Source organism: Neolamprologus brichardi, chromosome 3 (assembly GCF_056152115.1).
Source record: "Neolamprologus brichardi isolate AB-2024 chromosome 3, ASM5615211v1, whole genome shotgun sequence".
Taxonomy (NCBI): Eukaryota; Metazoa; Chordata; class Actinopteri; order Cichliformes; family Cichlidae; genus Neolamprologus; species Neolamprologus brichardi.
This window is the reverse complement of record NC_142106.1, coordinates 39,348,819-39,361,509: the sequence shown is the minus strand read 5'-3', so window position 1 is coordinate 39,361,509 and position 12,691 is coordinate 39,348,819. Positions and strand designations below refer to the sequence as shown.

At 46.2% G+C, this 12,691-nt stretch overlaps 1 protein-coding gene across 4 annotated transcripts in view; it reads left to right on the top strand.

The window, feature by feature from the left end:
* ppargc1a (peroxisome proliferator-activated receptor gamma, coactivator 1 alpha) overlaps positions 1-12,488 on the top strand; it is a 36,090-nt gene extending 23,602 nt beyond the window's left edge. For 3 of the 4 annotated variants that reach the window (XM_006804127.3, XM_006804126.3, XM_087837598.1), the window contains exons 8-13: positions 2,930-4,154; positions 5,856-5,948; positions 6,865-6,985; positions 8,775-8,896; positions 9,239-9,390; positions 11,387-12,488. In XM_006804127.3, coding sequence (XP_006804190.2) covers positions 2,930-4,154; positions 5,856-5,948; positions 6,865-6,985; positions 8,775-8,896; positions 9,239-9,390; positions 11,387-11,490 — 1,817 coding nt within the window. In that variant the 3' untranslated portion in view covers positions 11,491-12,488. The remainder of the gene's footprint in view (positions 1-2,929; positions 4,155-5,855; positions 5,949-6,864; positions 6,986-8,774; positions 8,897-9,238; positions 9,391-11,386) is intronic. The other variant, XM_087837599.1, reaches the window with a different exon arrangement.
* The last annotated feature ends 203 nt before the right edge of the window (positions 12,489-12,691 follow it).

Here is a 12,691-nt window from a genome sequence, read left to right as displayed (position 1 = left end):
ATTACCTAAGGTCAATAAAACAAAATAGCAGCCCTGGCCCTTTTGTCTATTTATTTACTAGCAAGGGAAATGGTCCTCATAATACCCCCTGTCTTCTACTTAGCTCCTGTGGGGGTGGAAAACCAAACCTCCAGAGGTATCCCCCGTCCTTCTCAGTTTAGCTGAAGTGCTGTTTAACCCATTTATGTAGATAAGCTTTCAGGGTCAGAGGGGGGATGTCTGTTGAGACCTAAAGATTGGAAAGAGCAATGCCCCTTAATCTCTGTGGCAATCAAACGCAGTTAATATTTCTTCCGCTTTTACTGCACGTAGGCGAGTCTGTTGACCTGTGGCCAAATCTAAGCCGTCTGTTCTTTTCCAACACATCCATTTTATAAGCACGGTCAAATAAAGCCTTTCACCTGACTTAAACCCGTTCTGTGGAAAATGTAGGATTGAATATTAGCAGGAAAGTCATTAGTCCAGAAAGCTCTGGGCTGCTGAGCGCCTTTCTCACTTAGAGATTAGCTTTTGAGTCTCAGCGCTGTACGAGACAGATGGATATAGATCCCAGTAAGCAGAGTTGTCAGCTTTTAGGTTCGGACTTACACGTCGTTCGTAGATTTAGAGAATCATCCCACTACAATAGAGATAAAGGGTGGTGTTACTGATAATCAAATGGCAGTCTACCAGGTGGGCGGTTCCACCTTCTACTCCCAAGGCAGGTTGACCATGCGCTGGTGGAATTTTCCTTGACTTGCTTCCAGTAGTTTATTACTTTATGCCTTTATGATGAGTTGTAGTAGCAGTAACCACTCATTAAAAGAAAGATAAATTTAATTGTGAGGACTTGTACACTTTGTACCTACTCGAGTGATGATTAGTAGTTATTAATAGTGAGGTTTGGACTGTTTGACTGCATGTTATCTTGACCCTTCTCGGAGAGGTACGGTGAGCAACCCCCCCCGGGATCTGACTGTTCAGACCTAATCTCTATCAAGCTAATAGATTTACCCTGTACGGCTGTGTTGTCTTTAATTACTGTATCTCATGACACAGAGGTGGTATGTGTGTTGTTATTTGCCTAGCTTACTGCCAGATCAACTCTTTAAGCCTGGAGTTGTTTTTCGCTCCGAGGTCCCTTCACAATTTGCAGCTGGACGAGAAAATAGAACTATAAAAAAAAAACCAAAAAACCCCCCCAAAACCTTGCCTCTTTCTGCCTCGATCGCTGCGCCACCGCTTTCTCTCCGGGGCCCGCATGATTGGTGCTCACACCTGCAGATCATCCATCACTAGCAAGTTTGACTGAGAGGCACATTTTTATCTAATTCTGATTTATTTCCGCCTATCGCTAATGGCTCCTAGTTTATGACCCCGTGCGTACGTTGTTTTGGACAGATGGCGTTTGATTGGTGAAACAGAAGTTCTTCAGGCATTGTGTAGCATCCACTCTCCCTCTCTGCGTCTCTCCTTTCTCATTTCCAAAGCTCATTTAATTGGCATAATGCAAATATATGTCTGTCTCGCTATCATGACTGGGGAAGAGGGGGGGGGAAAAGTGAGCGAGAGAACGAGACAGAGGAGAGCGAGAAGGGAGAAGGAAAGGAAGGGAGGAAGGGGAGTGGGCGCTTGCAGTCCTACTTATAGGCACATCCAGATAATAAGTAGGATGATAAGCTGGTGGATCAGGCCTTCCAAACACAGCCGAAACATGCACATTTATGTTTTGCGATCCCACACGCTCGTTGCCAGGCTGTCTTTCTGGTGCACATCCTAACACGGGATTTGATACTAATAGCTGTCATTTGGTGCAATTCGCCAGCAAGGGAAGAATGATCTGCATTATAAGAATGGCAAAGAAGAGGGGAGAGCGTAGGTGTTTCAAAGTGCCTGAGTTTGACTCCAGTGAGAGTCTGTTAGCGATGAGTGTGCCTGCGTGTGTGGGCACATTTGTTCTGCGGAAGATAAAAACAGGAAAAGATGCAGGGAGACAGAGCCGGAGAAGGAGAGATTGATCTGGTGGAAGGTGGCAGACGGGAAGAGAGAACAGGGCGGAACGGCAGACTCGAACTAAAGCGAAAAGGGGGCGATCGACGAGGAAGAGGAGGAAAGGGGAGAACGAGAGTAATGGTGTCGGCTGTTTGTGTGAGTGCATTAACAATGCTATAAAGTGGGCTCATCTCAGGACTTCCCATATAACTGCCATCTGTCTGGTTGTAAATCTGTGAGGGAGAGGGAAGCAAGAGGAGGCGGGGGGCACATCCAATAGGGACATGCCATCTGAAAGGAATGTTAACCTATTCCCAGTGCTTCCAGTGATCCACCACCAGGCTTGCTAAGGCAACATTAAGAGCGGTGACATCCAGTTCTCTTCATACAGAAAATGTGGATGGTGCTGGCTAATCTTTAAACATGCACTGCGTCACACACACAACTGTTCTTTGAGACTACACACACACACGCAAAAGTGTCTTGGCGCGGGACGGCGGCCAATTCATCGGAATGAAACCAGACGTTTCTATGAAGCGGGCAGAGATATGATACATTCACTTTAATTTTTTTCCTGCCTGCTATCAGATGCATTACGTTTGTCCTTTCCGGGGTTATATTTTTTTCTTTCTTTTTTTTTCCACGAAAAGGGATCTTTTCAAGGTCAGCGAGGTAGAGAATGGCAAGTCATCCGTATTACAGTGCAGCCATATCAAGTTACACCAAGCATTACATTAATCTGTCAAGATTGCAATAAAATAGGATTAGGCCGAGGGAAAGTGAATATTTTAATCAGGCATGTATCTGTGTCCACTGTCCATAAACTGACCCGGGAGTTTATAGAGGAGTGTGGGCGAGGAGGCAGAGGAGGGAGGGGCTAGGTGGGGAGGTTTGCGTTATGATTCCATTTTCATTTTACTGTTCCCAACCCAACCTGTGTCTCTTCCTCCCCTCGCAGGTTTGACACCACCTACCACGCCCCCACACAAAGCCAGTCAAGAGAATCCTTTCAAAGCATCTCTCAAAACCAAGTTGTCTTCATGTTCCTCCTCGGCCTTGGCATGCAAAAGAGCCAGGCTGAGTGAGTTGGGCCCCAGCGCTCTGGCCCCGGCCCCAGGTGCCTCAGGCAGGGGCCCCACCAGGAAGGGTCCTGAACAGACTGAGCTTTACGCCCAACTGAGCAAAGCAACCACCACCCTCCCTTACTCCGTCACTCAACACGCAGTGGGGGGCGGCCTTGAGGAGTATCGCAGCACCGGCAACACTAAGCGGGCAACGCCCCGTAACTACAGCGACCATGACTATTGCCAGGCAACAGCTGGTAATAAGAAGGATGGGGGCTCAGCCACTGTTACCACAACCACAGCTGTGAAAATGACATTCACCTCAGGTGCCACTGATGCTCCAGTGCCTGCTGAAGGCAAAGTGGAGAGCAGGCATGTGGAATTTAGGGATTCAGCCATGCCACCGTCATCTTCATCATTTCCTCCATCATCAGCTTCACCTGGTTTTTTGGCTAAACAGCAGAATTTTGGGTCTGTGGATGGAGAGGCGGGCCAGGTTCGGGGGTTAGGGGAGCACGCCCTCACACAAGCCGCTCAGATCCCCTCACAAGAGGCCACTATTGACAGGGACCAACACAATCTTTGCGCCACCAGCCGAAAGCTCCTGTGCGACCAGGAAATCCGAGCAGAACTTAACAAGCACTTTGGCTACCCTTTGCAAGCCCTCTACAGCCCGGGTAGCCAGGAAAAAGAATCAAGCAGCAAAACGAACAATGCTACAGCTCCTCAGTCCCTCGAGGGGGGAGAGAATGACTGCTACCCCCAGAGGCTGCCTGCCTCCAGCTACCTTCACCCGGGGTTTCTGGCCTTCCACGACGAACTAGAGCTGGACGAGAGCCGTGAAAGTCGATTCCTCTTTCCATGGGAGGGCACCCCTCTGGATCTACTCTTTGACTGCGCCCCCTGCTCTCCCTCTTCTTCCCCACCATCCAGCTGCTCCCCTTCACGAGGCTCTGTCTCTCCACCTTCCTCCCTGCTCCTGTCACCCAGCAGACCTTCCTGCTGGGCCGGCAGTGGGTCCCGCTCTCGTTCCCGTTCCCAGTCTGGGTCCCGCAGCTCTTCTTCACGATACCGCAGGCGCTCTCTCTCCAGCTCACCCGACAGACGCCCGTCCTCCTGGTAAGTTATCGGTCTCTTCCCCAGACTCCCCCTCCTCCCTTTTTTGTTCTTTTACTTGGCTGCTCCACCTCAAAGTTATGCAGTTTAAACAGGACTCATAGCAAGCAGGAAACCACTTCTCAGAAATGTTTACACCACCTTGTATGCCCATTTTTAAAACAACATGGTCACACCCTTCAACTTTCCCTTTCCGCATGTGATTTTGACTCAGAATATTTAAAAAACTGGCTCTGATAGACCGTGACCTGACCTTTTTAGGATTTCTTCACTTCCTGCTATTCTGTGATGGAATAGATTCAAACCATATTGCAGTTGTTACACGACTCAGATGATTCCTTTATGCCAGGTGACACTTAGATCTGAGCTGACAATGGGGGAAAAAGATTAGTTGAATGGTCCCCCCCTTAACTAACAGACAAAGGACAAAAGAGAAGAAAAAAAACAGAACATGAAAGGTGCCAGAGGCACTGGACTTTTGAACAGTGTGAGTTTTCATCTCTAGGCAGGGAGTTTTATTTGAGTGTCTTTCTAACACTCTCACCCACCCACCCACCCCTTCTCACTCACTCCCTTGCATGCTCCCGTTTTTTGTTTGATGCTCGGGCTATTGTTTTAAGCGGCAGCTGTTGTTTTTACTGAGTGGCAAACCCTCGTCTTTTACATCCCCAGAGATGAAAGCGAGAACCAGTCTGTGGGAATATAGTCTCCAAACCCCTCTCTAAAAAAGACTCCTATCATCATAGCTTTCTGGGAGAACTACATTTCCCATGCTTCCCTTTGATCAGAGCCGAGGGGGATTCTGGTTGGGTTCTTTTGGTGAAAGAACAGAGGCAAACTGGAGTAACCGAGAGGGATGTGAATAAATTCAGTTTGTCAGGAGCGGCTCATTGAGTGACTCCCAGTGTACGACTCCACCGCTGTGACTCAGTTTGTTTGCATGATTACTGAAAGGTCAGTTTACTCCGCGGAGCCAATAGAATCACTTTATTCTATTCGGGCCCTTGTTCTTCGCTCTCGCTCACAAATTATACAGTAATAGTCTCAAGGCGTTGCATCAAAATCTGACACTGACAAGCTTTCTGAAAACGCTGCATAGGGATTGGAGTTTGAACGTGACAGAGCAGTAAGCTTGTTATAGTTCCACGCAGGAGAAGATAAACAGAATTTCAGAGAAATAATTCTCTAAATCCCTCCTCACTGTTTTAAGATTTCGCAGCCTAAGATCCTTGATCTTTCCAAACTGGCATTCCTTTGCTTCACTGAGCTTCCCAAACTTCTCTCCTTCCATTATTCAGGTCTTCCTTCTTCAGCAGCACTTAAATATTTAAGCATCAGAAGCTCGAGCAGTGTAGGGAAACTAGCTCCACAGTGAGGCCACTAAGGCCATAAGTATTGACCACGTCTTCATACAACATAGATAGCACGTGCACGTATGCTAGCGCAGATGCGTATAAAAATCCTGCAGCAAATCAAGCACATTTTCCGAGGCCAGGGTTGTGTTAGGTCAGCACAAGGAGAGGAGACGATGCTCTTTAATGCAGACTAATGGGCCCTGTGCATCTCTAAGAGGTGAATTTAGTTCTTAAAGCAAAAGCAAATTAACCAAATGTCACACGTTTGCAACAGTAAACAGAAATATATGAACGCGTATCCTTTGTTTTTGCAAAAAAAAGTGACTTTTAACTTTATTTTTCCCTTCAGGTCTCGTCACAGCACAGATTTGAATGCTTTTCGTTCCAGGAATCACAAGAGCCCCCACCCCCAGCCTCGATCTCCTCTGAGCCGCAGGCCAAGGTGATTGTTTTAAATGAGTCATTTAACCTTCAATTTGTTATGTGCTTAAAACTTTTAGTTACACGCTTCGGGTCACGACAAATGTTTGGTTTTTCTGTGTGTTTTTTCTTCTTACGATTTCTTAATGGCGTGCATGAAAGCATAGCACCACTTTTTGCTGTCACCGCTCAGAAATCCTTTGAGTTCTTTGTGAATGCCTTTCCACAGCTGGGCCTCAGGAGCATCCTGTCCCAACGGGTTGGGGGATGGCGGGGGGTGGGGGGGGTGACAAACATGCAGGGCAAATATGTTTAATTGATCGTGTTTTATTAGACGAGTGACAAAAGAATCACACTGATGCGCGTTCGTGCCGCACCCGCGAGCTGACGCTCCCAGCTGTATAATGCCACTTATTCAACTTACTGCCTCTGTAGTTTTGCATGAGCCACTGCAGAGGGGACCATTTCATATGCAGAGATGTACTCGCGCTGTGCTGAAACAGAGACAGAGAGACAGACTGACACCATCCCAGTGCTCCGAGCTGATTTGGCACCCACGCGCCTAATGACACCCGACAAGCCCGAGAGTCGCTCATCAGTCGAAAACTTAACGGACACGTCTCGTACTGTTCCAGGCTGGGGGAGAAAGTTGCACTTTCCTTCTTGATGAAGCCCTAACTAAGCAGAAAGTAATGACATGTGAAGTTGTGCTGACAGTTGCAGCTGCTCGGCTCCCCGACTGCGCTGCTCGCCGGCACTCCCGCGGGCCTCACTCGCGGGCTTCGCAATCGTGGCGGTGGCGAAAAAGACATCTTATTAACGTTTCTGTCTCCTTCTCTTCGCGCCAAATATTGGTGATTGTTCTTCATAAGCATCAACGGGAAGGGCAAATTTAGAGGATGAGGGAGTGATCTCGCAATATGTCCTTGTCTCCACAGGTATGACAGCTACGAGGAGTACCAGCACGAGAGGCTGAAGAGGGAGGAGTACCGCCGGGACTACGAGAAGCAGGAGTTCGAGAGGGCCGAGCAGCGAGAGAGACAAAGGCAGAAAGCTATTGTGAGTCAGCTGACACAACTACCATCACAGTCCCTCTGTAGCTTCTTTTTTTTTTTTTTTTTTTGAGGGGGAAAGGGGTGGGGGTGGGGTTTGATGCTTGACTTTGGGTCTTCCTGCAACAAAGCTGATAAAAGACCACATGTAATCACTGCTGTGGCACAACGCACAAAAACCTCCCACAGACATGCACAGATTACTTGGGATGACACAGCCCTCCAGCCCGGTGCCATGTGCCACAGTGCGCCTCTCTCCCTGTGTGTGTGCGTGCTGAAAGAATACATACAAAGTGAGTTCCTGAATGATTCAGGCGACAGGCCCTTCCTCTTTATCTCTGGGTTGTGTATTTTTAACGTCTACCGTCTGGAAACACTGTCGACTCTTATTAATCACACCACAGGGGCAAAAATGTTAAAATAGATGAAAACTAAGAGAGCAAAAAAAAAAAAAAAAAAAAAAGGAGAGGATCTTTAATTTTAAATAAAAAGAAGGAAATAGCCACTAATTCCACTCCAATCTCTTCTTTTTCCTGTATCTACTTTAAAAAAAAAAAATCATGCAGATTCAGTGAACATCACGTTTCTCCGCCCTTATCTCCACTCTCCTTGTCTCAGTGTGAAATTACTCGGGTTTCCAGTGGGATGGCGCTGCTACCACCCGTTGATAAAGCACACGTTAGGTGGCGCAGTAATTCGAACGATCTCGGCGATGGAGAGACGCAAGATTCCCAGCGGTAAAGCTCGAGCTGTCAAAGGGACGGGCACGCCAAACCCGCCTTGTTTATCAGCCGTCAGCAACTACACTCTACATTTTAGCCTCCAAACAGTGTGCAACATTAAAGAGGGCAACAAGCACAGGACAGCCACACGTGGTTAATCTTTACTTGCTTTCCTCAGCTGCAGCTCAAATGAGCAAAGGTGAACTTTGAGTTTAGCGCCAGGCATCCGATTTCCATACGTGTCACTACTGCCCCGAAGACAGCTTTCAGAATTCCAACAGGCCTCAATGGACTTGCCCAGTAATGGCAAGTAAATGAATGAATAAATAAATAATACCAGTCATACACGATAGCCTCGGGCCTCAACTGTATTATATGATTAGCAGCTGCAATTAAAATACTCAAAAGCCAGCCTGGCGCAGTTTGTTCCTGAATTATTCCACTATGACCCTCACGTCCTCTGAGGTTCAGGGAGCAGGGGGGTTTTTTTTGCCCCGAGGCTCTCTGCTGCTGCTCTTTATGCTTCCTCTCTCTTGGATATGAATAACCTTATAATATTAACAGGCCTCTCATTTAGGGAACATCGCCAAGTTTGCTGTGTATTGTGAGTTGGACTCCCGAAAGCTGGAAAGAAAAACAGAAAGAAAGAAGCAGGCTTCTGTGATATATAGCTGAGTCACTCCCACTGCTTTATTTTTAGACTTCACAAAAAGGAAGAAGCAGCCCCAAACTTAAGACATGGCATCATTTGATAAAAATCGCTCTGCCTCTGCTTGATGAGTTGCAGAGAGAAAGAGGAATTGTAGTGCCAAGGCAGATTGAAGGCGCTTCCAAACTGCAACTCAATCAGATAAGAGGAAGCAGGCTGAACCAATCACAGAGGGAACACAACAGACAGATGGAAAAGAGGGACAAAAACAGGGGGGGCCCCCCAAAGTCGCCGGCAGTATCCACAGGAGTGATCAAGACCAATTCATTAGGTGCTCGGTGAAGAAAGGAGAAGGGGGAAAGGAAAAACAAGACTCCCCCTTTTAATCTCTTTCCCTCTGCGCTGTCTGTCCTCTTAACGAGCAGGAGGAGAGACGAGTGGTGTACGTGGGGCGACTGAGGTCCGACTGCACCCGGACGGAGCTGAAGCGCCGCTTTGAACTCTTCGGTGAAATAGAGGAATGCGCAGTGAACTTGAGGGACGATGGGTAAGGCCTCAGGATGTTCTGTCTTTGTGTGAATCTGTGTCCTATCTTGGCTTTAGTGTTGTTTTAGCATACCGTAGAGGGGGCGGGGGGGGTCTACTGTAACTGCTGAACTTACAGCAAAGGCTGGTGACAAATACAGAGCTTTTGCAATCTGAGAGCGTCTCCCGATTCATCTGCATTTAGGCCCGTGGAGCCTGAAAGACGCACCTTTATTGATTGTCTTTCGCATATAAATAGAACGATGGTCATGACCGACAAGGCCCCGCCCCCACCCCCACCCTCGTTGAGTCATTGTTGCCCCACAGCAACACTCTGACGTGTTTATTTTCTATTCCTGACCAGGGACAATTTTGGCTTCATCACGTACCGCTACACTTGTGACGCCTTTGCCGCCCTTGAGAATGGACACACCTTACGCAGGTCAAACGAGCCCCAGTTCGAGCTGTGCTTCGGCGGACAAAAGCAGTTCTGCAAATCACATTACACAGACTTGGGTGAGTGCAGCTTTGTTGTTCTTTCCATCAGCCCCCTGCGGTCGTGCTGTACATTTGCATGCACGCAAGACTGTCAGCGGAACGTGGGGAGGGAGGGCGAATAAGCCTTGAGTGACGCTTCCAGATCAAAACGTACCCATCTCGGCACTGATAGCAATTCCTACAGCCCAGAATGTGTCCGGCCAGGCGTTCAAGCCTCGAGATTGCAAAGAGAGTTCAGAGGTCGGCTGTGAACATGCCGACGAGTAGCCTCGGTATCTGAAGCAAAACGAGGCAGACTCCATTACTCATGTGGACGCGAGATGCTTGCTTTTACTTTGTTGAGCTTAAAACCAGATCTTGTGTGTTTTCACGTATGTGTGGGAATCGCATTAATAAGACAAGTCAGGGCTAGATGAAATTAGTAGGAGCGAGATGTTGTAGAAGAATGACAAGAAAAAAAGACGAAGAAGAAGAAAGTGGGAGCAAGGTGAAATCCCACAACCTCCCCACCCCCTCCACTCGCTTTAAAGTCCATCTGCTGCCAGCTGTTGTGGTGCTGAAACGAGGTAGATCCTTGATGCGGCACTTAGGGGCCAATAATTTACATTGGGGGGAGGGGCCGCCTCAGCAGCTCTCTGCCTACCTACCAGCTACTTCTGTCTGCGCTTATCTGCTGCCTTTGCTGAGAGTGTGGAGGATGTAGCTGACTGCAGTACAGCAGAACTCATTCAACATAAGTTATTCCTCAGAGTAAACATGCTTAGCTTCTATACTGGCCCGACACGTGAATCTCAATCAGAAACCCGAACCGCAGTGACGCATTTGATAAATAATGCAAGCTTATCAGTGAAATCTAGGCTTTTTTCTTCTTCTTCTGGTGTGATGCCCCGCTTCTGACATGTGAAAAAAGGAAAGAAATGCACTTTGATAAAAGGTGGCGACAATTGAGAAGCGAAGCAGCGTTGGGACTTAAGTAGCATGTGCCCCATTATTTTAAGTACTGCACAAACACAAAAGATCATCTGCTCCACTCGGAGACAACGTGAAAGATGAGTATTGACTGCTCTGGAAGCAATGTGTGAGGTCAGAAATGTAAAATGCGACGCTACGAGAGGGTCAGCGGGTCATTTTAAGAGAAAAAGAGCAGTTTTCCCATTAAATGAGGCGGTTACTCTACATCTTCAAAGCACGCGCTTGAAGCCGTTAGCCTTTTAAAAGAGTGCATGGCACACAGAGAAACAGTTGCTAATCCTGAAGCCTTGAGGTTAGACATTATACTGAGATTGACTAATCAGTCTGCTGGAATGGAAAGGCCTTCATTCGACAACCTCTTTGTCAGGAATGGGCTATTTTGGTCAGCCCCCATATTGATAGCACGGGATAAGAGATTGAGAGGAAGGGAGAATCTTTTAATAGCGAGGTATCCAAACCTCTTCCCATCTTCTCGTCTTTTTTTTTTCTTTTCAGAGACACTGTCCATTAGTTTTAAGTAGAGCAGCGGGGTATTTTTCATCCCTCAAGGTGTGCAGCGTGACACAATCCAGCCCTTGGCCATTGCATTAGATCAAACCGGCGTCTCCCAGCTGCCACGGTCATTCCCATTTCTCAAAGCACTAGGTGTGTGCTGCCGAGTCCTTTGGGGGGGCCCCATTTGTGAAGCTGTCTGTTGGCACAGATAAGATGCTCTTTATGTATTATCAGGTTGATCGAGAAAAACAGGAGCTATGAGAGATGGACGGAAACATCTGCTGTCTTTGTGTAAAAAATAAAGAAAAGCAGTGCGTTCTGTCCTTGCGGCGTGATTCCTATTGGTCTGTTGCTAAAACACAGGAAGCATAGAAACTATCGGTTTAACTTTAGAGCCGCACGTGACCGTAAGTGCAGAATATTCCCAGAGCCCTGACCGCAAACACTTCTGAGAACACAAAGGTGAACTCTGTTGTTTTATGTGCAACTTCTAAGAAATGCAGCTCCGCCTCACGCTAAACGCACATCCTTGTTGCTCCATTTCCAGACTCCCATTCAGACGACTTCGATCCAGCCTCCACAAAAAGCAAGTACGACTCCATGGATTTTGACAGTTTGCTGAGGGAGGCCCAGCACAGCCTGAGAAGGTAACCTGTTCAGTGGCACCTGCTGTCTGTCACAAAGAGGGACTTCTGATACCTCACGGTGGTTTCTCGCTCCTTTGATGACGAGACTACCAGAAGTTTTACACTCTGTCAAAGAGTATATAAGAATAAGTCTATAGACCTATATCAATATAAATGAATATATCAAAAATAAAGTTTACATGAACATAGCTGCTGAAGAGCTGGGAAGAGACATTGCGTTCTGGGAAGCCAGTGAACCCTCAGAATCTGCACGGGTTTGGTGCACTCTACTGCTGAAAGAAGAAAAAAGAACTTTATTTTTTCTTTCTTTCTTTTTTGTTTTTTGTTTTTGTTTTTTGTTTTTCTTTCTTTTTTTTCTTTTTTGTTTGTTGTTGTTGCTCCAAGCACTACAATACCCACAATTCTTTTGGGGGGAGGAAGTGAAAACACGCAGCTTGTTTGGCCAGATTAATTTTTTTCTTGTTGTTGTTGTTGTTGGTCTTTTTTTTTTTGTTTTCTTGTTTGTTTGTTTGTTTATTCTTTCCTCTTTTTTTCCCTTTTCAATCTGGTGTTTGGATCCGGTGTTACATCGCAAACAAAGAGTTTGGTGAAATTCTCAAGGTAACATCATTGTCTACATTTAACGGAGAATTGTAGCTGTGTATTTACAAATACTATAAAAAAAAAAGGAATATTTTTATTTTATGTAAATATCAAAGTTCTTTATTTGTTACAGCTATGCACTGTAAAACGCAGCCTTTTTTAAAAATGCGGAGAACATTTCTTAATTCAGAATGTCGATCTGTAGTGATTACAATACTGTAAAAGCGTTATTGTACACCTACATGATGTGTAGAAGACATGACATGATTGTAGAAAAAAACAGAAGAAGAAGAAGAAAAAAAAAAGATGTGTCCGAATGCTCAGTTTTGGGGGAGCACGTGAACATGTGTCTTTTTTTTTTTAAGTTATTTTTTTGTGGGAGAAAAAAAAACAGTCAACCATGTATAGTTTATGTCTGTTTTTCAATCGGTGTTTTTTGCTTATACAGCCACTGTAAAATGCATTTTTAACGTCTTTTTCATGATTGCAAAGAACGTTAGCCCATTTTTTAACACAATTGTTTCATTCTATACATATATATATATAGATATCTATATATCTATATATATATATGAATGTGGCTTTGCATGGTCCTTGTTTGATTACCTTCAAAGAGAGAGAAA